The sequence below is a fragment of the Ranitomeya variabilis genome, chromosome 2 (assembly GCF_051348905.1).
Source record: "Ranitomeya variabilis isolate aRanVar5 chromosome 2, aRanVar5.hap1, whole genome shotgun sequence".
NCBI classification, from domain to species: Eukaryota; Metazoa; Chordata; class Amphibia; order Anura; family Dendrobatidae; genus Ranitomeya; species Ranitomeya variabilis.
Genome location: NC_135233.1, coordinates 441,699,386 through 441,721,143, shown reverse-complemented (window position 1 = coordinate 441,721,143; position 21,758 = coordinate 441,699,386). Strand labels below are relative to the sequence as shown.

At 47.9% G+C, this 21,758-nt stretch overlaps 1 protein-coding gene across 6 annotated transcripts in view; it reads left to right on the top strand.

Annotated features, from left to right (window-relative positions):
• NAP1L4 (nucleosome assembly protein 1 like 4) overlaps nucleotides 1-21,758 on the top strand; it is a 72,541-nt gene that overhangs the window by 34,637 nt on the left and 16,146 nt on the right. For 5 of the 6 annotated variants that reach the window (XM_077287111.1, XM_077287114.1, XM_077287117.1 and 2 more), the window contains one exon: nucleotides 14,610-17,001. The exons of the other annotated variant lie outside the window; for it this stretch is intronic. In XM_077287111.1, the coding sequence (XP_077143226.1) occupies nucleotides 14,610-14,651 (42 nt within the window). In that variant the 3' untranslated portion in view covers nucleotides 14,652-17,001. Of the gene's footprint in view, nucleotides 1-14,609; nucleotides 17,002-21,758 lie in introns of those variants that run through there. 6 annotated transcript variants of the gene reach the window in all.

The window sequence follows — 21,758 nt, the reverse complement described above, 5'->3', positions numbered from 1 at the left end:
CCTGTAGATAGATAAGGAGTGATTTAACTGCCTGTTCCACAGCCGTTAACTCCTTTAGGTTGGAAGACATTTCTATCTGATCCTGATCCCAAAGCCCCTGGATCAATGTATCCCCCATGTGAGCCCCCCATCCAGAAGGGCTAGCGTCCGAGGTGACTATACGAGTTACATTATATTCCCAGGGGACCCCTGTGGACAGGTTCTCTTGGACTAGCCACCATCCGAGGGATATAATAGCGTCTTGGGATAGGGTCATCAGGCTCTCCAGACATCCCCCCAACCTTTTTTGTTGTAACAGCACCTCGCCCTGAAGTATCCTCGTATGATACTGGGCCCATCGGACCGCTGGAATACAGGACGAGAGAGAGCCCAACAGAGACATGGCTCTTCTAAGGGACATGGTGGGGTTTTTAGAGGCATTCAGCACCTGAAGGTGCAGGCGATCAATTTTCTCTTGAGGCAAACGGCATTCCTGAACCTGGGAATCCAGGGTCAGGCCTAAAAATCGCTGCACCGTCATGGGCTGTAAGCGTGATTTTTTGACATTTAGCATCCACCCCAGACGCTCCAGAGCAGACATCACTTTATGTAACTGTTCCAGACAGTGATCCACCGTTTTACCTACGATAAGGAGATCGTCCAGGTAGGGGATTATTAGAATGTTGGACTCATGCAAGTGAGCCATAACCTCCGCCATAACTTTGGTAAACACTCGAGGGGCGACCAATATACCAAAGGGGAGGGCCCTATACTGGAAGTGTCTGATTACCCCATCCAACCTTACCGCCACCCTCAGGTATCGTTGGTGACCTGCATAAATGGGGATATGGTAATGGGCGTCCTTCAAATCCAATACTACCATAAAGCAGTTTTTAAACAGCAGCTTTATTGCGGTGTTAATAGTTTCCATCTTAAATGATTGGACGGTCAGGAAATTATTAAGAGCCCTAAGGTTAATAATTGTTCTGAAGGAGCCATCAGGTTTACTTATTAGAAATAGAGGAGAGTAGAATCCTCTACCCTGTTCTCCTTCCGGAACCTCTGACAGGACATTCTTACTGAGCAGGTCGTGAACTTCTGCTTCCAGGGCCGCCTGTTCTGCTGGAGAGGACCTGAGTGGGGTAACTCTGAAGAAGTTCTGAGGGATGGAGGAGAACTCTAGCCGCAGACCCGTGGCTATTAACCCCAAAATCCAATCACTACTGGAGATTTTGGACCAGGCCGGGTAGAAGGCAGATAGTCTACCTCCCACCGGGGCAACTAGTCATTGGGGTGGTTTTTTGACCTCACGGGATGGCTCCTGACGTCCTCCACCTCCAAACATAAATCCAGTACCTTTCTTCTTTTTCTCATCCCATCTGCTCTGGTCTCTGGCTGGTCTCCTCCGAAAGAATCTTTTCCCTGTGAAGGGACGCCTGTAAGAGGTAGCTGGTAGATTGGGAAACTTTTTCTTCTCGTCTCCAGCCTTCTCCAGCAGTTCGTCTAGGACTGGACCAAACAGGTATTCCCCTTCGCATGGGATAGAGCACAGACGGGATCTGGATTGAAGGTCACCTGGCCAACATTTCAGCCATAGGGCCCTGCGTGCTGCGTTTGATAGTCCGGCCGCCCTAGCCGCCATTCTTGCCGAATCCGCAGATGCGTCCGCGAGAAAGGCAGCGGCATTCTGAATTGTTGGCAGGAATTTCAACATAGAGTCTCTGGAAACACCGCCTTCCAACTTAGACCCTAGCTGATCCAGCCAGACCATCATCGATCTGGCTGCACATGTCGCAGCTACAGCAGGTCTCAGGGCACCCGCCGACATCTCCCATGTCCCTTTAAGGAATGAGTCAGCCTTCTTATCGAGAGGGTCCTTTAGGGAAGCCATGTCGTCGAAGGGGATAGATGATTTTTTAGACGCCTTAGACACCGCTGCGTCCAATTTCGGCGCCTTATCCCATGTATTCACCATGGGGTCCTCAAAGGGATATCTGCGTTTAAAGACAGGTGGAAAAGAGCCTTTCTTCTCCGGTTTTTTCCATTCCCTTTTGATGAGGTTCTGGACCTTGTCATTGAGCGGAAAAGACCTACGTTTTTTAGGGTCTAGACCGCCAAACATTAGGTCCTGTGTAGAGAGTTCTGGCCTTTCATCAGCCACCCCCATGGTGGATCTAACTGACTTAATAAGTTTGTCCATTTGGTCCAATGGGAAACAGAACCGGTTAGACTCTTCTTCCGAAGAGGACGCTGAGGAGACAGAGGCGTCTGACTCATTCTCCCTACTAGGGCCAGCGGACAACTCCGACTCTGAGGCGCTAGGCTCCCTTCTTCTTTTTGAAGACTCCCCCCGGGACAGGGATTTCAGGGAATCTTTCACCTCCTTCCTGATAATCTCCCTAAGGCTTGATGTGAAATCAGGAGACTCTTCCGCCACCTATGGGAGCGGAGAAAAAGGCTATGTAATTTATCTGGCGCTACCGCTATCAGTGTTCCCATCAATTTATTTCCTACCGTCTGCCGTACACACGACTGACAAAGTCTCTTAGGGTAGGCGTCTGGCAAAGGGCAAGCGCATAGCGCGCACTCCTTGTTTTTTGATTTACCAGCGCTTTTTTTCCCCTACGGAAATAAACATAGGAAAAGACTGCATCAGGGTACATTCACGAAGATCTCTTACCCAGGCAGTAGCGGTAGGTACCGGATTACTGGGGGGTCGGTCCAGATCCTTCTGCTTAGATCTGCGACTGGTCTGGTTACTGCGTCCGCGGGTCTTCAGCTGGGGGTTCGCATGGGACTTCTCCGAGGATCCATCCTGCTCCTGCTCCTGCTCCAGCAGACCGACGGCAGCTTCCGGCTCATCCATAGCTGCAGATGGGCTCACAAGCAGTGCTGCAGCATTCTGTTTGGCTATAAATAGCCCTCCCCCGGATCCGGAATCAGTGCAGGTGTGTGGCCAAATCCACCCCCCCCCGACTTGCAGGTGACTGCTCCACCCCCCCCTGCACCCAAACGCCCCCGCCCCCGCCGAATGCAGGACAGCGGCGTTTTTAGAAAAAAAACCGGCCGGCGTTTGACTTCCGGTTTTGGCCCCGCCCCCTGCGCGTCACTTCCGGTTTCGGGCAGAACGCTCAAACGTGCCCGGAAGCCGGGGAACGGTGCCGCCGGACCATCCAGCCGCCCCCCCCGCTACGCCACCGCCGCTTCCACGGCCGCAGCCCAGCGGTGACCGCGGCAGAGGCCGGCGTCCGACCCCCAGCTCCGGTCCCGAATCGAAAGGAGCACACAGGACGCCGCGCTGCACCGCACCGACGGGGATCAGAGTGGGGAAGACCGAGGCCCAGGGGGGAGAGCGGACCCCGGGGAGGACATACTCACCTGCTGACCACTGGGGATGGACCTCCTCCGGACGTCACTCCACACTGCACCGCTCACTGTCGTGGAGCCCTACCCGGACCCACCGTGGCGCTTCCAGGGACCCGCACTGCCCGAGGTAGGAGACCCCCTCGCTACCTGGGTCGGACAGCCGGCCTGGGTATTGATAGGAGAAACGAAGTCGTATCTGCAGGGAATCCTGTCCTCCAGGAACAGGAAACCAACTGATGCGTGGGAGAGGTGCCGCCCTTATGTATCTGTAGGTTTCCTGTTCCTGAAGGGCGGATCCCCTCTCTCTCCGTAGTGCTGTCATGGACGACCGATAAAGAGAATTACCGGTAAGTTCTAATTCTATTTTCTCCAGTCACCTTCCACGACAGCAGTATCTGAGTGATACCAACTGCTAATTTCTTTAGGGAGGGACAACAGCTTGGAGAACTCATCTGCCAAACGATAGGTCCCTATTGAAGTTGAGCCTGTAGTGTCTGGTGAATGTATGGACTGACGACCAGGTGGCGGCTCTGCATATCTGCTCCGATGATGCGTTACCCCTCTCTGCCCAGGAAGTTGAGACTGAACGCGTGGAGTGTGCTTTTAGAGAAGCTGGAGGAGTCAGATTCTGGGATGAGTAGGCAAGACTAATGGCCTGTTTAATCCAATTTGCTATTGTACTTTTGGCTGCCTTCTTGCCTTTATTTCGTCCTGACCACTGGACGAACAGATTCTGATCCACCCTCCAACTTTCTGTCTGAAGATAGAATAGGACCACTCTACGGACGTCCAGGGTATGAAAGACCTCCTCTTTTGGATTAGAGGGATTCGGACAGAATGAGGGTAACATGATCTCTTGATTTCTATGGAATTCTGAGACCACTTTAGGCATAAAGGAAGGATCTAATTTGAGGATTATGCTGTCCATAGTTATGGTCAGGAATGGCTCCTGGATTGACAAAGCCTGTATTTCCCCTATACGCCTGGCGGTAGTTATAGCCACCAGGAAGACAGTTTGAAGGGTCAAGATTTTTAAGTTGGAGGCTGAAAGGGGTTCAAAAGGGTCACCGGTCAGACTCTTTAGAACAAGATTCAAGTCCCACGGAGGGGTGTGGATAAGACGTCTCGGACAGATTCTAGTTGCTGAAGTTATGAACCGTTTGATCCATCAATGATTTGCCAGATCTTGGTCGAAGAAAGACCCCAGAGCTGACACCTGAACCTTTAGGGTACTAGGTGAGAGCCCCAGCTCCAAGCCCTTCTGGAGGAATTGAAGGATTTGTGCAATCTCTGGGTTGAATGAATCCGGTTTGTTCGGGAAACACCATGAAGAAAATTTCTTCCATGTTTTGCCATAAATGGCATTAGTTATCGGCTTCCTACTTTTTTGTAGGGTTTCAATCACGTCTTGAGAGAGCCCTCTGGCTTTCAGGATCTCTGCTTCAGAAACCAGGCTGCTAACTTCAGCTTGTGCAGGTCTGGATGAAATAGGGGACCCTGTTGAAGCAGGTCGCGTCTTTGGGGAAGCAGGATCGGACCTTCTAGACTTATGCCTGTTAACGCGTTGAACCAGCTTCTCCCTGGCCACAATGGGGCTATCAGAATCGTTGTAACTTGATCTATCCGGATCTTCTGTAACGTTCTGGATAGCAATGGGATTGGCGGAAAAGCATATGCTAGGGCAAATTCCCAAGGATGGGAGAATGCGTCCAGCCCCTGTGCCTCGTTTGAGGTGCTTAGGGAGAAGAAGGTGTCTGACTTTGTATTCTGCCTGCTGGCGAACAGGTCCACCTCGGGGGTTCCCCACCTCTGGACCAAGGATAGGAATACCTCCTGGTTTAGGGACCATTCCCCTGGATGAAAGTCCCTCCTGCTGAGGTAATCCGCCTGGGAATTGTCCAAACCCTTTATATGCACTGCGGAGATGGACAGGAGGTGCTTCTCTGCCCAGGGAAAAATCCTTCTAGCAGTTAACTTTAGGCTTGAGTGTCTTGTGCCCCCTTGGTGTCGGAGATAGGCGACAGTGGTCATATTGTCGGACATCACTCGTACATGGTGACCCTGGACGAGGGCCGATGAGGCTTTCAGCGCTTCCTCTACTGCTTTTAATTCTCTCAGATTTGAGGAGCTGCGTCTCACATCTGGGTGCCACAACCCCTGAAAGTGGGACTTCTCGATCACGGCACCCCAACCTCTCTGACTTGCGTCTGTTGTGAGTACTCTGAGAGGAGTCTGATCCCAGCTGACTCCCCGATGTAGGTTTCGGGAGTTCAGCCACCATGAGAGGGAGGATTTTACATGAGTGGGAAGAGGGATCTTCCTGGATAAAGCCATCTGGTGTCCTCTTGAATATGACAGGATGTGAGCTTGAAGAATTCTCGTATGGGCCTGGGCCCAGGGAACTGCCTGGATGCATGATGTTAGTGAACCCAGGATTGACATAGTCTCTTAGAGTCGGGAATTTTTGGCCTCTGAATCTGGAGATCCTGTGGACAAGATCGATCTGACGGTCCCTGGGTAGGAAGGACATTCTCTTCTCTGAGTCCAGAAGAACTCCTGGGAATTTCTTCTGTTGAGACGGCCGGAGATCAGATTTTGCCAGATTCGGAATCCACCCGAGAGATGTTAAAATATTGAGAACCATCGTCACGTCCTGATTGAGGCGTGAAGCTGATGGGGCAATGAGGAGGAAGTCATCCAAGTATGGAATGACACAGACCCCCTGTTGTCGGATAAAGATTATCACTTCTGACGTGATCTTGGTGAAGACACGCGGAGCTGATGATACTCCGAAAGGAAGGACATTGAACTGGTAATGGCTGATCCGCTTGTTTTGGGAAATAGCGAACCTGAGGAACTTCCTGTGGTCTGGATGTATTGGCACATGGTAGTATGCGTCCCTCAGGTCCAATGTGGCCATTACCCAGGTCTGTCCAATCAGCGGGATTGCTGATCTGATAGATTCCATCTTGAATCTTCGATATCTTATCACCTGATTCAGAGGTTTCAGGTTTACGATGATACGGTGTTTCCAGGAGGGTTTCTTCACCAGAAAGAGATGGGAGTAATGGCCTTCTCCTCTTTCCCGATGTGGTACATGGGAAATCACCTTTGCTTGAAGTAAGCTTAGAATATCCGACCTCAGAGCTTCCTGAAGTTTTGGAGATTGTGGAGAAGTGATCGTTAGACGGTGAGGAGGAGGACTCTCGAATTCCAATCTTAGGCCATCCTGTATGGTACGCAGGACCCACTGATCCCTGGTGATCTCCTGCCACCGGGAGAGAAAATCCGAGAGTCGACCCCCGACCTGTGAGCAGTCATTGCTTCTCAGAGGACTGCTGGGGTTGGGGGACCAGGATATTTCTCTATCCCCCATGATGGCACCACGGAGAGAGGGGTCCGCCCCCAGGGACAGGAAACCTACAGGTGAAAAAGGGCGTACCTCTCTCCCACATCAGTTGGTTTCCTGTCCCTGACGGGGAACCTACAGCACGTACCTGAAGAACCAGGGGCTGATCCAGTTCGGTTCCTGGCAGGGGGCGCCCTGTCACGGCTGGATGGAGCGGTTTTTTTCTCCCCCCTTTTTTCTCCTTCCCTGAAGCACCACCGCTGAGGTCGGCGGACCTGAAGGGTGAGTGAGTAGGGGGAGGCAGTGAAGAGGATTAAGCCTGCCTTCCCCAAAGAAAAAAAAAAAAGGGGAGGAAGGAGTCTGGTGACGGCGGTCACAGAGAGAGCCTCTGTACCGCTGCTCTGCGGCGCATGGGGGCAGCGGCGGCTACCAGCCCATGGGGTCCCAGACGAGAGGCCGTATGGATGGAAGGCTGGACGTGGGACCGATGAAGCGCCATCGCCGCCGGGGGCAATCAGTGTTCAACCAGATCATAAAACGTTGGGGGCGTCCAGAAATAGACTTGTTTGCGAACAGTCAAAATCAGAAAGTAGAGACATTCTGCTCAATCGATCCCTGGGGGGGCCCAGTAGCGTTAGACGCCTTCACAATTCCCTGGAACTATCATCTCGCTTACGCATTTCCCCCGATATCCCTCATTCCCTTAGTACTGAGGAAGATTCGGGAGGAGGGAGCAACAGTGATAGTAATAGCTCCATTCTGGCCACGCCGAATATGGTTTTCGTGGCTAAGAAAAATGTCCATATCCAGCCCTTGTGTCCTACCGGACACTCCGAACCTGTTATCCCAGGGACCAGTTTTCCACCCCAATGTAAAGAGCCTACACATGACAGCTTGGCTTTTGAAAGGAAGCTACTAAGCGATAAGGGATTCTCCCCCAATCTAGTATCCACTCTACTGCAGAGTAGGAAACTTGTAACCACCAAAATATATGGGAAAGTGTGGAAAAAATTCATGTCAGTATCCGGCGCAGACCCAACAGGGGAAATCCCAATACAAAAAATCCTTGAATTCCTGCAAAAGGGACTAGAAAAAGGTCTAGTTACAAACACTCTAAAGGTCCAAGTAGCAGCCTTGGGGGCTTTGTACAACCATGATCTAGCCAGAAATCGCTGGATCATGAGGTTCATTAGAGCTTCAAGTAGGTCCAGGCCTATTCCCCTCCATACCTCTCCTCCCTGGGATCTAAATCTTGTTCTAAACGCTCTAACCAAACCTCCCTTCGAGCCCTTGGCAGACGCTTCTTTAAAAATTGTATCTCTAAAAACCACACTCCTGGTAGCCTTAACCTCGGCCCGTCGCGTTATCGATATACAAGCGCTGTCTGCATGCCCACCCTTTACTCAGATTCTCGAAGATAGTCATCCTTAAGGCTAGGTTCACATTGCGTTAGGGCAATCCGTTTAGCGCTAGCTCTAGCAGAATGCGCTAACGCAATGTATTTGTTGGGGTCGCGTTAACGTCCCCGCTCTCGCAGACCCCCGATCTGCGAGAGCGGGGAACGGACCTCGGGCACGCCGCAGACGCTGCAAGCAGCGTCCGAGGCGCGCCACAAAAGAACGGCACATCGCTAGCGCGAGCCGAAAAAGGCACGCGCTAGCGATGCGCTTCAGGTAGAAACAACATTGCTGTCAATGGGTGCGCTAACGGACCCGTTGCACGGCGTTAATTGCGACATTTTCGCCGTGCAACGCTGTCCGTTAGCGATCACCCAATAACGCAATGTGAACCTAGCCGAAGACTGACCCAGCTTACCTCCCTAAAATGTCATCGCAATTTCATAGGACCCAAGAGATCCCTTTGCCCTCCTTTTGTCCCAGCCCCAAAAATGAGGGGGAAAAAACACTGCATACCCTTGATGTAAAAAGGTGTCTGGTCCAATATCTGTTAGCCACTAGGGAGTGCAGGAAGGACAGGGCTCTGTTTGTCTGCTTCCAGGGTCCACGGAAGGGACAGAAAGCATCGAAAGCCACGCTGGCGAGGTGGATAAGGGACGCCATCACTCTATCCTGCTCATCCTGTGGGGCGACCGTTCCGGAGAATATTAAAGCCCATTCAACCAGAGCAGTGGCGTCATCCTGGGCGGAGAGAGCTGGCGCATCAATACAACAGATATGTAGAGCGGCCACTTGGTCTTCCCAGTCTACATTTTTCAAACATTACCGCTTAGACTTGACCTCCTCAGATCTCACCTTTGGGCGAAGGGTTCTAGAGGCTGTGGTCCCTCCCTAAGAGTTACAATCTATGCAAATCTCTCCGTGGTGCCATCATGGGGGATAGAGAAAATCGTAGTTACTTACCGATAATGGTATTTCTCTGTTCCCATGATGGCACCCGTATATTCCCTCCCTTTTCACACACAGGTGTGCACATTATAATGTATTAGTCATTAGCTTAGTCACGGTGCCTCTGTTAAGTTAAATTGGTTAAGTTTTAATTTGTGTAAATGTTGAGTTGCAGCTGAAGTTCTGTATAAAGGCTCTGTAAACCAACTGATGTGGGAGAGAGGTACGCCCTTTTTCACCTGTAGGTTTCCTGTCCCTGGGGGCGGACCCCTCTCTCCGTGGTGCCATCATGAGATCAGAGAAATACCGTTATCGGTAAGTTACTACGATTTTCTGGCTTTCCCACCTTTTGGGGTAGCTCCATCGTCCCAATTTGCCCTTTCCCCTATAATTCTGTTGGGGGGGGTTGGTCACGAGGGGAACGAAAAAAACGCTTCCTAGGGTTCCTTTGTTCCGGAAGAACTTTCTTTTTGTCCGAAGCCTTGTCCAGGATGTCATCTAAGGCTGGCCCAAAAACATGATGACCTTGGAAAGGAATACCACAAAGTTTGGACTTTGAGGTAATATCTCCTCCCCAGGACTTAAGCCACAAGCCCCTTCTAGCTGAATTTGTGAGGACAGCGGATCTAGCGGCTACCCGAACTGATTCCGCGGAGGCGACCGCGAGGAATCCAGTTGCTTTTTGGAGCAGCGGGAGAGAATTAAAGATGTCTTCCCTGGATGTACCCTGTACGAGGTGATTCTCTAAGGTACGAAGCCAGAGAAACAACGATCTGGCCACACATGTTGAGGCTACGTTGGATCTCAATAAATTAGTTGAGGTGTCCCAAGATTTCCTCAATAAACTCTAAGTTTTGCGATCCATAGGATCTTTTAGCTGGGAGGAATCTTCAAAGGGTAGGGCCGTTTTCTTGGTTACCCTTGACACCTGAACATCCACTTTGGGCATTTAAAATAAAGAACAGTCTCCCTCAAGGAGGAAGCGATTTTTAAACTCAGATGGGACGTTTAACCCCTTTTCCGGCAGGCCCCACTCTTGGAGGATAAGGTTCTCAATGTTTTTGTGTATGGGGAATCCCTTTACCGACCTAGGTTTCAGACCCCCGAACATATCATCCTGCACGGAATGGCCCTCTACCTCCTCTTCTACCCCCATGGTGCCTCTCACCATGGAAATTAACTCTTCCAAATCCTCAGAGGAGAAGAGGTATTTTTTACTATCAGATTTGGGAGCAGAAGTAGAACCCTCGTTTTCCCAGCTATACTCTGACTCAGGTGAGATACATACCTCCGGTTCAGAGTCTGAGGCTACCGGGCCCATCTTCCTTTTCTTAGGAGGGGGAGGCTGCAGAGTCGGGGCCTGAGAGAAGGCCGCCATAGAGGACTGAACCTCCTGTCTAATGAGGGTTCTGATGCTATCCATCAAAGAAGGCTGTTCGCTACGCAGCACTTCGTCTGTGCATGGTTGGCAGAGCTTTTTATGCGTTGAGGGAAGCTTGGATGCACAAGCAGCACACTTGCGGCTGGGCATCTTGACTTTCTTAGGGCCAGGGACCTTGTCTCCCTGGAACGAGAGAGGAAGGTGGACTAAGTCGCTTAAATTTAAAAAATGGACAGCAAGGGACATCATCCCACTACTTACGGTAGAGGGGTGTGTGCTGGGCTCTGCAGGAGCAGAGTGTAAGGGTTTATCGCTGTCCATAACGTCAGAGGTCCAGTGAGGGTCACAGACAGACGTCTTACTTGGAGGCTTCCCCAGTCAGGAATAAATAATCTTACCGAGACTCCAGCGAGTTTGGTGCTCCTCCCCCTCGATAGTGTCCCTGGGGGGTCCGAGACGCCCGCCCTGGCCGCCGCTGATGATCCAAAGTCCAGGACGCCGGCCGGCACGCGCCGGAGCTCCAGCCCGAAAAACCGGAAGTTCTGGTGCGCGTCACTTCCGATGCGCGCGCGCCAACCCCAGCAGCAGCGTGGAGGGAGGAGGAAGCCGGGGAGCTGCAGGAGGACCCCGGCGCACTACACCGCTCTGCATTGCCTCCCGAAAGTGGCGCAGGAAGAGCGGGCGAAGGTCCCAAGTCACGCGGAGATGGGAGCAGTCTAGAGGAGGAGGAGAGCGGAGCTCCCGACCGCGACTGCCCGGCTATCAGGTAACAGCACTCCAGTTTGCCGACCACGGCAGCACTATCAATGAACCTCTTCATGCCCCATAAGGGACAGGAAAAAACACTGGTGGTTGCAGGAAGGGGAGGGGTATTTAACCTCTTTCTGTTTCCTGTCCCCTATTAGGGCGGGGAGACATCTTCCGATACTGCTGTCGTGGAAGGTGACTGGAGAAATTGTGAGATCTGCGCTGAAATATTGCCATATATTGTGATCAAGTTAGTGCAGGTTCCAGTCCTCTCTGTGGACCAAATAGAAACTTAAGTGCGAAAGTTTAAAAATATACATTGATACTACCCCACTTTTCCTAGTTAAAAATAAAAAATAAGTTATTGAACCCTTAGGGTATGTTTCCACGGTCAGGAAACGCTGCTTGTTTGACGCTGTGCAGAGCTGCAGCGTCAAACAAGCAGCGTCCAGATGTTCCAGCATAGTGGAGGGGATTTTATGAAATCCCGTCTCCACTATGCGTGGAAACCCGCACGCGGCAGCCCTGCGACTCCGGACATGCTGCGCGTCTTTTCAGATCGCAGCATGTCCGTACACCTTGCGGGGACGCAGCGTCCCCGCAAGGCATATCACAGGGCGCTATGGGAGAGAGCGATCATCCCGGATGTGAAGAGTTAACACATCTGGCATGATCGCGTCCCAGAAAGGAGGCGGGGCTTAGCGCCGAGCGGCTTCGCCGCTGCAGCGATACCGCCGGCCATCCTGACAGTGGAAACATACCCTTATGATAAAGTTGTAAAGAAGGGGGGGGGGAATCCAGCATTGCGTTCTTGTTTTTTTTTTTTTGTTTTTTGTTTTTTCTTTTGTTTTTTCAAGCATGAAGTATTTTTGTCTTTGACTTTACTAACTAGGATTTCCAGTGCTGGCAAGGTACCAGTAGGCGAGACTCCCACTAAAGACTCATACTCATCTGTGTATAAATCGGACGAGTGAAATCTGATACTAACCAGTAAAGGTGAAGTAGACAGCTGTCAACAGATATTAATAGCCTGAGAAGCTCCATGTGTATTACCCCCTTCCCAGTCTATAAACATCTGCCCCCAGTAGTCGGCTTTCCCTCGACTGGTTTAAAAAAAAAAAAAAAAAAAAGGGGGGGGGGGGGGGGGGGGCCCATACGGGCGGCTTTTAATTAATTACCGTATAAGCTGAGATTTTCAGCCCACTTTTTTGGGCTGAAAGTGACCCTCTCGGCTTATACTTGAGTCATTGTTGGAGGGGGAGCGGTGCGGTGACATACTCACCTGCTCCTGGCGCTGTCCCTGCATGTCCCATGATCTTTGGGAGCCGGCGGCATCTTCCTGTGTTCAGCGGTCACGTGGTACCACTCATTAAAGTAATGAATATGGACTTATATTCATTACTGTAATGAGCGGTATGTGACCGCTGAACACGGGAAGATGCTCCCGGAGACCATCTGACAGTGAGACGCTGCCATGGACCGCGGCGGGAGCAGGTGAGTATAACAGGGAGGTGAGCATTGCGCAATAGTCACCTTCCTCGTTCCACCGCTGCTCGCTGCTCTGTCTTCCGTCCTCTGCACTTACTGTTCAGGTCAGAGGGCGCGATGATGCGTTAGTGTGTGCGCCGCCCTCTGCCTGAACAGTCAGTGCGGAGGATGGAAGATAGAGCGGAGCGTGGAACGAGGAAGGTGACTATCGCAAGTGCCGGGGGCCTGAGCGAAGAGAGGCGAGTATGGTTGTTGTGGTTTTTTGTTTTTGTTTTGTTTTTTTTATTTTAATCACAGCAACAGGATATGGGGCCACAATGTATGGAGCATCGTATGGGGGAGCATCGTATGGGTCCACAATGTATGGGGGAGCATCGTATGGGTCCACAATGTATGGGGGAGCATCGTATGGGTCCACAATGTATGGGGGAGCATTGTATGGGGCCATCAACCTTTATGCAGCATCTTATGGGGCCATCATGAACTGTATAGAGCATCTTATGGGGCCATCATGAACTGTATGGAGCATTATATGGGGCTCCTGATTCAATATGGATATTCAAAAACACTTAATCTACTGATGTCTCAGTTAATTTTACTTTTATTGTTATCTTTTTTTTATTTTTGACATTTACCGGTAGCTGCTGCATTTTCCACCCTAGGCTTATACTCGAGTCAGTAAGTTTTCCCAGTTATTTTGTGGCAAAATTAGGGGGGTCGGCTTATACTTGAGTATATACGGTAGCTAAATACATGTATGTTAAAATGCACACAATGCACTAATTGATAACTCGTCTATTTCTGTGCATAAGAGTTTTTAGCATTGACTAAATTATCTTGACATGACATACAGTAATTCTTATGTAAAAGCGAATGTTAAAATCACATTGCTCACCTAGCATCCGTATGCAATCGCATTTTACTTGCATGACAAGTGTTCTACTTTTCTGGATCAACATTAGAATGATTTTATTTACGCTGATGAGTATGAGCCTGAAAGTGTAGTATGTGGAGGTCTTGGTGTAGGACTTGTGCATGCTTAAGGGCTATCAGCCGGACCCCAGCTTACTAATTGATCTACTGCGAAAGCCCTTACATGTGTTGCTTTTATGTGCTCTCTCGACTTGTCTCATGTAATATTACAACTCACACGCCGCAATCTACTTATAAGGCTGCATTCACACAACAGTATTTTACAGTCAATGCTTGGACTGCAATGCCCTGATGTAACAGCCTCATACATGCCTATAAAGAGACCACTGAGGACTCTTTATAAAAAAAATATTTAGAATTGAGAGACCAGCAGTGTGGCTGAGCAAGGACTGTATAAAATTCAGTCTTAAGAAATGCAACCTAAAGCTAAGCCACCAGCAGAATAGTGAGTGCAGCTGTGGAGTATAATACAGGAGGTAGCTCAGGATGAGTAATGTAATGTATGTACACAGTGACTGCACCAGCAGAATAGTGAGTGCAGCTCTGGAGTATAATACAGGATGTAACTCTGGATCAGTACAGGGTCAGTAATGTATGTACAGTGTGTGTATTATGGCGCACACATCTGCAGTAAAAACAGCATCTTTATTACGTGTGAACACGGCCTGATATAGGGGGCACATCCTGTAAAGTTCCCACTGATTGACCTGCGAGTTCCTGACACTTTTTTTTTTTTTTTTCTTTCTTATCCTGTATCTTAATTTCAGAGTTAAAAAAAAAAAAAAAAATTGGGCAAGTAGTGTTACCATTGAATAAACTTGCCTTCTAGAATGTGACTATTGCTTTTCTCAAGGTTATTAGGAGGAGGTTCTCTGTACCTCTTAGCCCCCCCCCCCCCCCCCCCCGCTCTCCACCTGTATTATCGGTGTCCCCCTTTATGCTCCTGTCTCTATAGATTTACCCTCTGATTGCGTTTTTATCTCTACCTAATTGCTGTTCCTATTTCTCGTTTTCCACCCAGCCGAAAGAAGCCGTCCAGCCTGCTGAGTGCAAACAGCAGTGACCGGAGACGACGGATGCATTTCTAGAGGAAACCTTTCCAAATATTCAGGATTCTACTGTGCTGCAGCATATTTTTTACATCAAAGCTTCACTTTTCTATGCATGAATTCTTTCCCCCCCCCCCCCCCCCCCCCCCACATTTTATTTCTCTTCTCACTTTTGTTTTTTGTTTTTTTAAAGCCTGGTATCTTCCAATGATTTCTTAAAACTTTTGGATCTGTTTTTGGATTCAGGAGGAGCAGAAGCACAGTCTAAGTCTACACGCGGTGTTCTTTTTTTTGTTTTTGTTTTTTCTTTTTTTCTCCTTCGAATACACAGCTACCTTACGAAGTAACCAAATGATAAAAAGACAAAAAAAAAATGAGTGTTCAATTGTTTCTAGCACTGGTCTGCAACTTTATGGATCTGCACCTGTTCAGACTGGTTGTAGTGTGTCAGGGCTTGTTGGGGGTTGTGGTTTTCACAACATCTGGAAACCGCACGTTTCAGACCATTAAAAAAAAAAAAGTCGCTTTTTTTTAGTGTTCATCCAGTGATCTTGCAGAGAACAATCCTGTTTTGGATTTTTTTTTTCTTTTTTCCAATTTTCGGCACTGGGTCTTCAGATTTGGACCTCTACACTTTCTCCTTACTATGCAAATAACCAGCCTTTTCTAATTTGCTTGACTGCAATTGTAGGCAAGTGGTGGTCATTTACATAACCAAGAGAGGGTCCTATGATCTTACCCAGGAGTCATGGTGGGATATTTAAAGGGTTATAGTGGAGCCACTCACTACTTTGTCAGTAGGCAAGTGGTGCCGTTAAGTGTGCAGATGCGTGCATCAACGAATAAACCCTACTTCATCAACTGAGTGTCCCATCATGACCCTTGGTTCCTAAAAGGGTGGTGTGTACTGCCTCTTGGCCAAAATAGAACTTGATTACCTCTTTCTTCTGGACACATCCTTCCCATGAATAAAGTGTCGTTATCACTGCTGTAGTTTCAATGACGGTATGTTCCTGTGCTGAACATCCATGTCGGCACGTGGCTAAATCCAGCTCCCCCCTCCCAAAAAAAAAAAAAAAAAAGTGGCGTCCTCCATGGAGGGTAAAGGAGGACACAAATTTAAAATAATTAATGTTGAAACCTTTTACGTCTCAAGATATTCTACTTATTTAAGTTGTATAGTGTATTTAAGATGCAATAAAATATAGAATGGCTGAACCTGCTGCATACGGATATACATATAGGTCACTGTTACAGAACGATGGCTTCTCCAGGCTGCATTTTTACCTGACCTAGTTTGGGGTTTTCCACTTTCACTTGGGTTTCCAGACCATTTATCCAAGTCCATGAAACAGACTCGCTTCTGTCTTAAGGGTTACGTCTGGGATTGCAAGCGGATAAAAATTGGGTTGCAATACCAGACATGGCCCAATAAACAGAAGTGGCATAGTTTAAGGAGAAGTGAATCCATTTTTCTTATTCCAAGTAACCCACTACAACTCTTGATTCATGCAGCTCAGGTTGGACTAAAACGTGGAGGTCGTGTGAAATTGACTATTGCTTATACCTGATGCCTTATATTGTTTATACCGGAGTCAGGCTTGCGCTGTTGTACAATGGCCGGGGTGAGGAGGCCAATGCAATCTGCTTCCAAACTTTTTAAAAAAAATTTTTTGTTCTGATTTGCACACACTATGAAGTCAATGGACATCTACATTGATTTGTGACTGTGTGATTTATTTATTTTAATTTTTTTTCCTTCCATTAATGATGCAGCCCAGTGCAGTTGTGGACCCCCAACCTTCCCAGACCCTTCATTCTCTGGGCCAGAGTCCTATATGACTCTACAGAAGAAGGGACTGTGAATTAAACGGTGATGTTTAACTCTTTCTGGGCCTGTAAAAGATGCCTAAAAAGAGTTAAAACAGGCACACAGTTCCCTGAACAACTTTTGGTGCCAATTGGAAGTCTTAAGTGACATCGTTTTGGGGATCCAATGGCCCCTGTGTGATTATAGGCTGTAGGACATTGATGATAGATATGAGTTATTAAGTTTTGGATTCCCTCTCTGGGTGCGGTTCTACTCTATCATACACTGTATGTTTCGGGTTCTCATCTATAGGTGTAATGGCACCACCGAGGGGCGTTGTCTTCAGCCTCTTATAAACTGATGCTTCCAGAATGTCGTTTCATCTGTGTGTTTTTTTTTTTGGTGTTTTTTTTTTTTTTTTTTTGTTTTGCAGGCTTCATTATTTATTGATCCGTCAGTTACATCATCTTGTGTTTTTAGGGTTTCTCCTTTTTGTTTTTTCAAGGACAATGTAAAAATATTAATAAAGCGAAAACCAGAAATGACTGAACGATCATGTGGGTCATGTGTTTTGTTTTTTTTTTGTTTTTTTTGTTTTGTTTTTTATTAAAATCTAGAATGTAAAATGAAACGGGAATATGGGTATCGGCAATTTGTTCTTTAAAGGGGCAGATGTCGGGAGGATGGAGTGGTGTGGGTAGCTCATTATCCCCTGCAGTGACCACTATAGCTATAATGTAAATATTGAAGCATTAATAGCGCGCATAATCAATATCTAGGTCAGGAACAAGAGTACGCCCACCCTAAATAAATAAATCAGACTAAATGTATTCAGGAGGTGGAGTACTCCAAACATAATCTACTACAAGAAATGCCAACAGAGTAGCCATGAACCACCAGTAAGGTTAAAACATGGTTTCTCCTTTGCATCGTAGGAGGACACGGGACCATGGGCGTTATACTGCTACATGGTTTATTGAAAAAAAAAAGATATAAAAATTACCATTATATGGATATGGGTCCATAAACGAGGAAAATAAATGGGGAGTATCAAAATCCAATATACAGCATGTGACACTTCCCCCTTGAGCCCACCACACTGCCCCGACGCGCGTTTCTTGTATTAGTTGTTTCGCTTATACTGTCTGTGAATGTTTTGCTGAGTTGCATTGTATATTGGATTTTGATGCACCCCATTTATTTTCCTCCTTTATGGACCCATATGCATATAATTGTAATTTTTATAATATATAGTTTTTTCAATAAACTGTTTAAACCTTATTAGTATATACATATAATGTGTTAGATGGCGTGTGTAGGTTCTCCTGTATGTCCACCATATTCCCCTTTTTTTTTTCTTTTTTTTTTTAACAAAGTGTTAATCACATTTATTGGTGAGTTTAAAAAAACTCACCAATAAATGTGATTTTAACACTTTTTTTTTTTTTACTAAAAAAAAAAAGTTTGTTTTATTCTTTATCGGATTCTCAGAAAGCTGGGTAAAATTAATATGGTCACCATTGCCCACAACTCTCAAACATTCTTAGTCATCCCCATAATACACATGGCAAGTGTTTGTTTTTTTTTGGGGGGGGGGTTTCCTCTTTTCTCCCCTTTCTTTTATGTTGCATCCTAACAGAAAGCAGAAATTCCAAACTTTTTTGGTGCATTTGTTGTGTCGAAATGCTGCAGCTTTAGGCCATGTTCACACTTCGCGGTTTTTACCGCGGATCTGCGGCGATTTTGATGCTGCGGGTCCGGAGCAGTTTCCATAGCGTTTACATTAACATGTAAACCCTATGGAAACCGCAGTGCACGTGCTGCGGGAAAAACCGCACAGAAACGCAACGGTTTACAACCCGCAGCATGTCACTTCTTTGTGCAGAATCGCAGCGATTCTGCACCCATAGAAATGCATTGAACCGCTTACTTCCCGCATGGGGCTGTGCCCACGATGCGGGAAGTAAGCGGATCATGTGCGGTTGCTACCCGGGGTGGAGGAGAGGAGACTCTCCTCCAGGCCCTGGGAACCATATTAGTGTAAAAAAAAAAAGGAATTAAAATAAAAAATGATGCTATACTCGCCTCTCAGCGCTGCACGCGGCCGTCCGGTCTGGTTGCTGTGCGAGCAGGACCTGCGGTGACGTCGTGGTCACATAACCGTGATGACGCCGCGGTCACATGACCGTGACGTCACGAAGGTCCTCCTTGGCACAGCATCTTTGGAACCGGAGCGCCGCGTGCAGCGCCGAGGAGATCCGGACATCAGAGGGTGAGTATAACCAATTTTTATTTTTACCATTACTATTGATGCTGCATATGCAGCATCAATAGTATAGGAGTAATCCCGCAGCGGAAATCGCAAAACAAACCGCGATAAATCTGCAGGGATAACCGCAGCGGTTTTGCCCTGCAGATTTATCAATTCCGCTGCGGGAGAACCCGCAGAGCACGCCGCAGAGCGTGCACATAGCCTTAGATTGTGAACATCCCCAGTGTATGTATGTATGTGTATGTGGTTTATACTGCTGGTAAATTTCCGCTGTGAATTTTCTTTTGCAGCATTTTTGTAATTTAGCACAACTTTTTGACAGTGTAGACCCATACGTGCAGTTTCAGTTGCATACGCAAGATGGCACCGCATACATGTAATTTTTTTCCCCTAGCATGTGAGAGACAGCAGCCGTCCCCAGGAGCTTACAATCCGTCAGGTATAACATTTCTCCCTTTGAATAATAGTCACTTGGACCAACAAAAACTTGCAACAAGCCAGGCAAATAGTTCCTCAGTTACTTTTGTCATTCTTTCTATTATTGAATGGTGGGAAGGGGGGTTTCTTAAGTAGCAAAAAGGGGGTACTTTAGGGTTGTTGGCCTGCTTGGGTCCACAGCAAGTAGCCATTCACTAATTATTGCTTATTGTTGAGACTGACACTTGCATTAAAACAGAAGGACAATAATAGAAAGTAATTCAACCGTGCACTTATATCTACCATTCAGGGGAGGTGGAAAGCTGGGTGACAACACCTTTTGGGTACTGTAAGAACTAGTAATCACCAGTGATCTGTTTTCTTCACTCGAGGGTAGGACACTTGTATTTTGGGTCAATAAATTAGACGTAACACCTTCCCTTTTCCCATGACCCAATTTATGGTCATACAAGGATTAAAGAGGTCCCGAGCTTACCGCATAGGTAAGCCTATTACTAATGCCAGCGGTGCCGATGGCAGGACCCGCGCCTGCAGGAAAGTCTGTAATAGCTGGGGAGGTGGGTGGCGGAGAAAATATATTTGTTTTTCATGTATAGGACAGAGCACTGATTGTACCTTCAGGTTATCCAGGGAGTGGAGCTCATTCATCCGGCTCCAGACAATGGATAAAGCTGGGGCTGAGCGATAATCCGAGAAGATCTGCGCTGCGATAAACCGTATTGTAGCACAGGTGCATGCTGGTGGGAATTGTGATACTTGTAGTGCACGCCACATGCAATGCTTTATACAAGGTGGTGTGATGAGTCTCAGATGTTGTGCGGCACATGGAGGGCCGCTGATAGATGGGTGTAGATTCACGGGACTTGAACCAAAATTTTAGTACGGCTGGTTTCACATGTCCTGATATTTCTGGTACTGGAAAAACCGGTGCTGGAGATGTCCATGTGATACATCAGTGTGCTGCATCAGTACCACACGGACAGCCGCCGCGAAGCAGCGCTACAGTAAGCGATGTTCCCCTGCTTGTGCTGAAGCCGGCTGTCATCCTTTCTCCCCTGCTCACCCGGCAGCAGTGTGACCAGGGGCGAATGAATTAAAGAAAAAAAATGATGTGGGGTTCCCCCTTTTATTTTACAACCAACCCGGCAAAACTCGCAGGTGCGGGCTGCTATTCTGAGGCTGGTAAGGGACAGCCTGATTTTTCCCACGCTATTTTCCCATTACTAATCCTATAGTTGTTAAAGAGTTAATCAAACACACCACAGTTAGAAAAAAGTATTTTAATGAAATAAAACAATACACACAGTTTTTCCATCTTTATTACTCTGCCATTCCAAGTGAAGCCCTCGCTGTCCTGGAAACAATGTCAAAAAAATAAACCAACAATATACCCATACCTGTCCAGTGTACAGTCAGTCCCACGCAGTAATCCATAGCTGGAGTATATATAGTTTACAACCGGGAGTGGTGCTAATGTGACCGTCCCAGCTGTAAGCTACTGGTGAAGGAATGAAATGCTGGGAGCGGGGCTTCAGTGACATCACCGAAGCTGCGCTCCCTGGTGTTGTGAACTCAAATGAACTCTTCAGCGTGGGAAAATCAGGCTGTCCCTTACCAGCCTGAGAATAGCAGCCGCACCTGTGAGTTTAGCCGGGTTGGCTGTAAAATATAGGGGGGACCCCACGTCGATTTCCCCCCCCCCCCTTTCCTTCTTTCATTCATTGTCCCCTGCTTGTGCTGCTGCTGGCCGAGCAGAGGACAATGGATGAAAGCCAGGTTCAGCACCACATGCAGGGGAACAGTGGCTTACAGTAGCACTGCTTCCCCCACAGCAGGACAGTGTACACTGTTCGCCGTGTGCGGGACGTGTGTCCAGGTAAAAATGGACGTGTGTGTGTGTTTTGCACATGGACACACGGTCCGTCAAAACACGCTGACATCTGCATAAACCCATTCATTTGAATGGGTCTATGTGTGTCAGTGTCTCCGGTATGTGAGAAAACTGTCACCACACATACCGGAGGCACTGATGTGTGAAAGCGGCCTCAGGTAGTGAGGTAACATCCTGAAGGTCAGGGCATAGTGGTATGAAGCCGCACCATGAGGGTGTGCCAGCGTCCTGTCGTTCAGATGGTGGTAGCGCTGCTGCTTCTCAGCTTGTACAGCTGCTCTAGCACTAAGGTATGTTCACATATGGCGGTTCTGTGGAAATTCAATTATGAGGTTGAGGAAAATAGGCAGTAAGAATGCATAAAGAATTAATGAGTCTAAAAAGCACAATAGGGCAGATAAAATAAAATCTGCGTATAATGAAGAGGGAGGGAAGTGCAGGAACATCCCTTTAACTGACCAGCATGCCACAGTTCAATGCATAATGGTCAGATCCCTGACCATCATCAGTAATCTTATACCAAGTTGTCAGGAGTTGGTAGTCGGCGATCTCCATGATATAATAGTCCAGGAAACCTCACTTTCCAGGATTTGTTTGGTGTTTGTCGCATTCCGGTTCATATTCATAAACCTCATTATGGCTTTATGCTAATCTGTATACTATCATATATATTTGTTTCCACTCCAACCCACAAAAAGGGAACAGCGTAG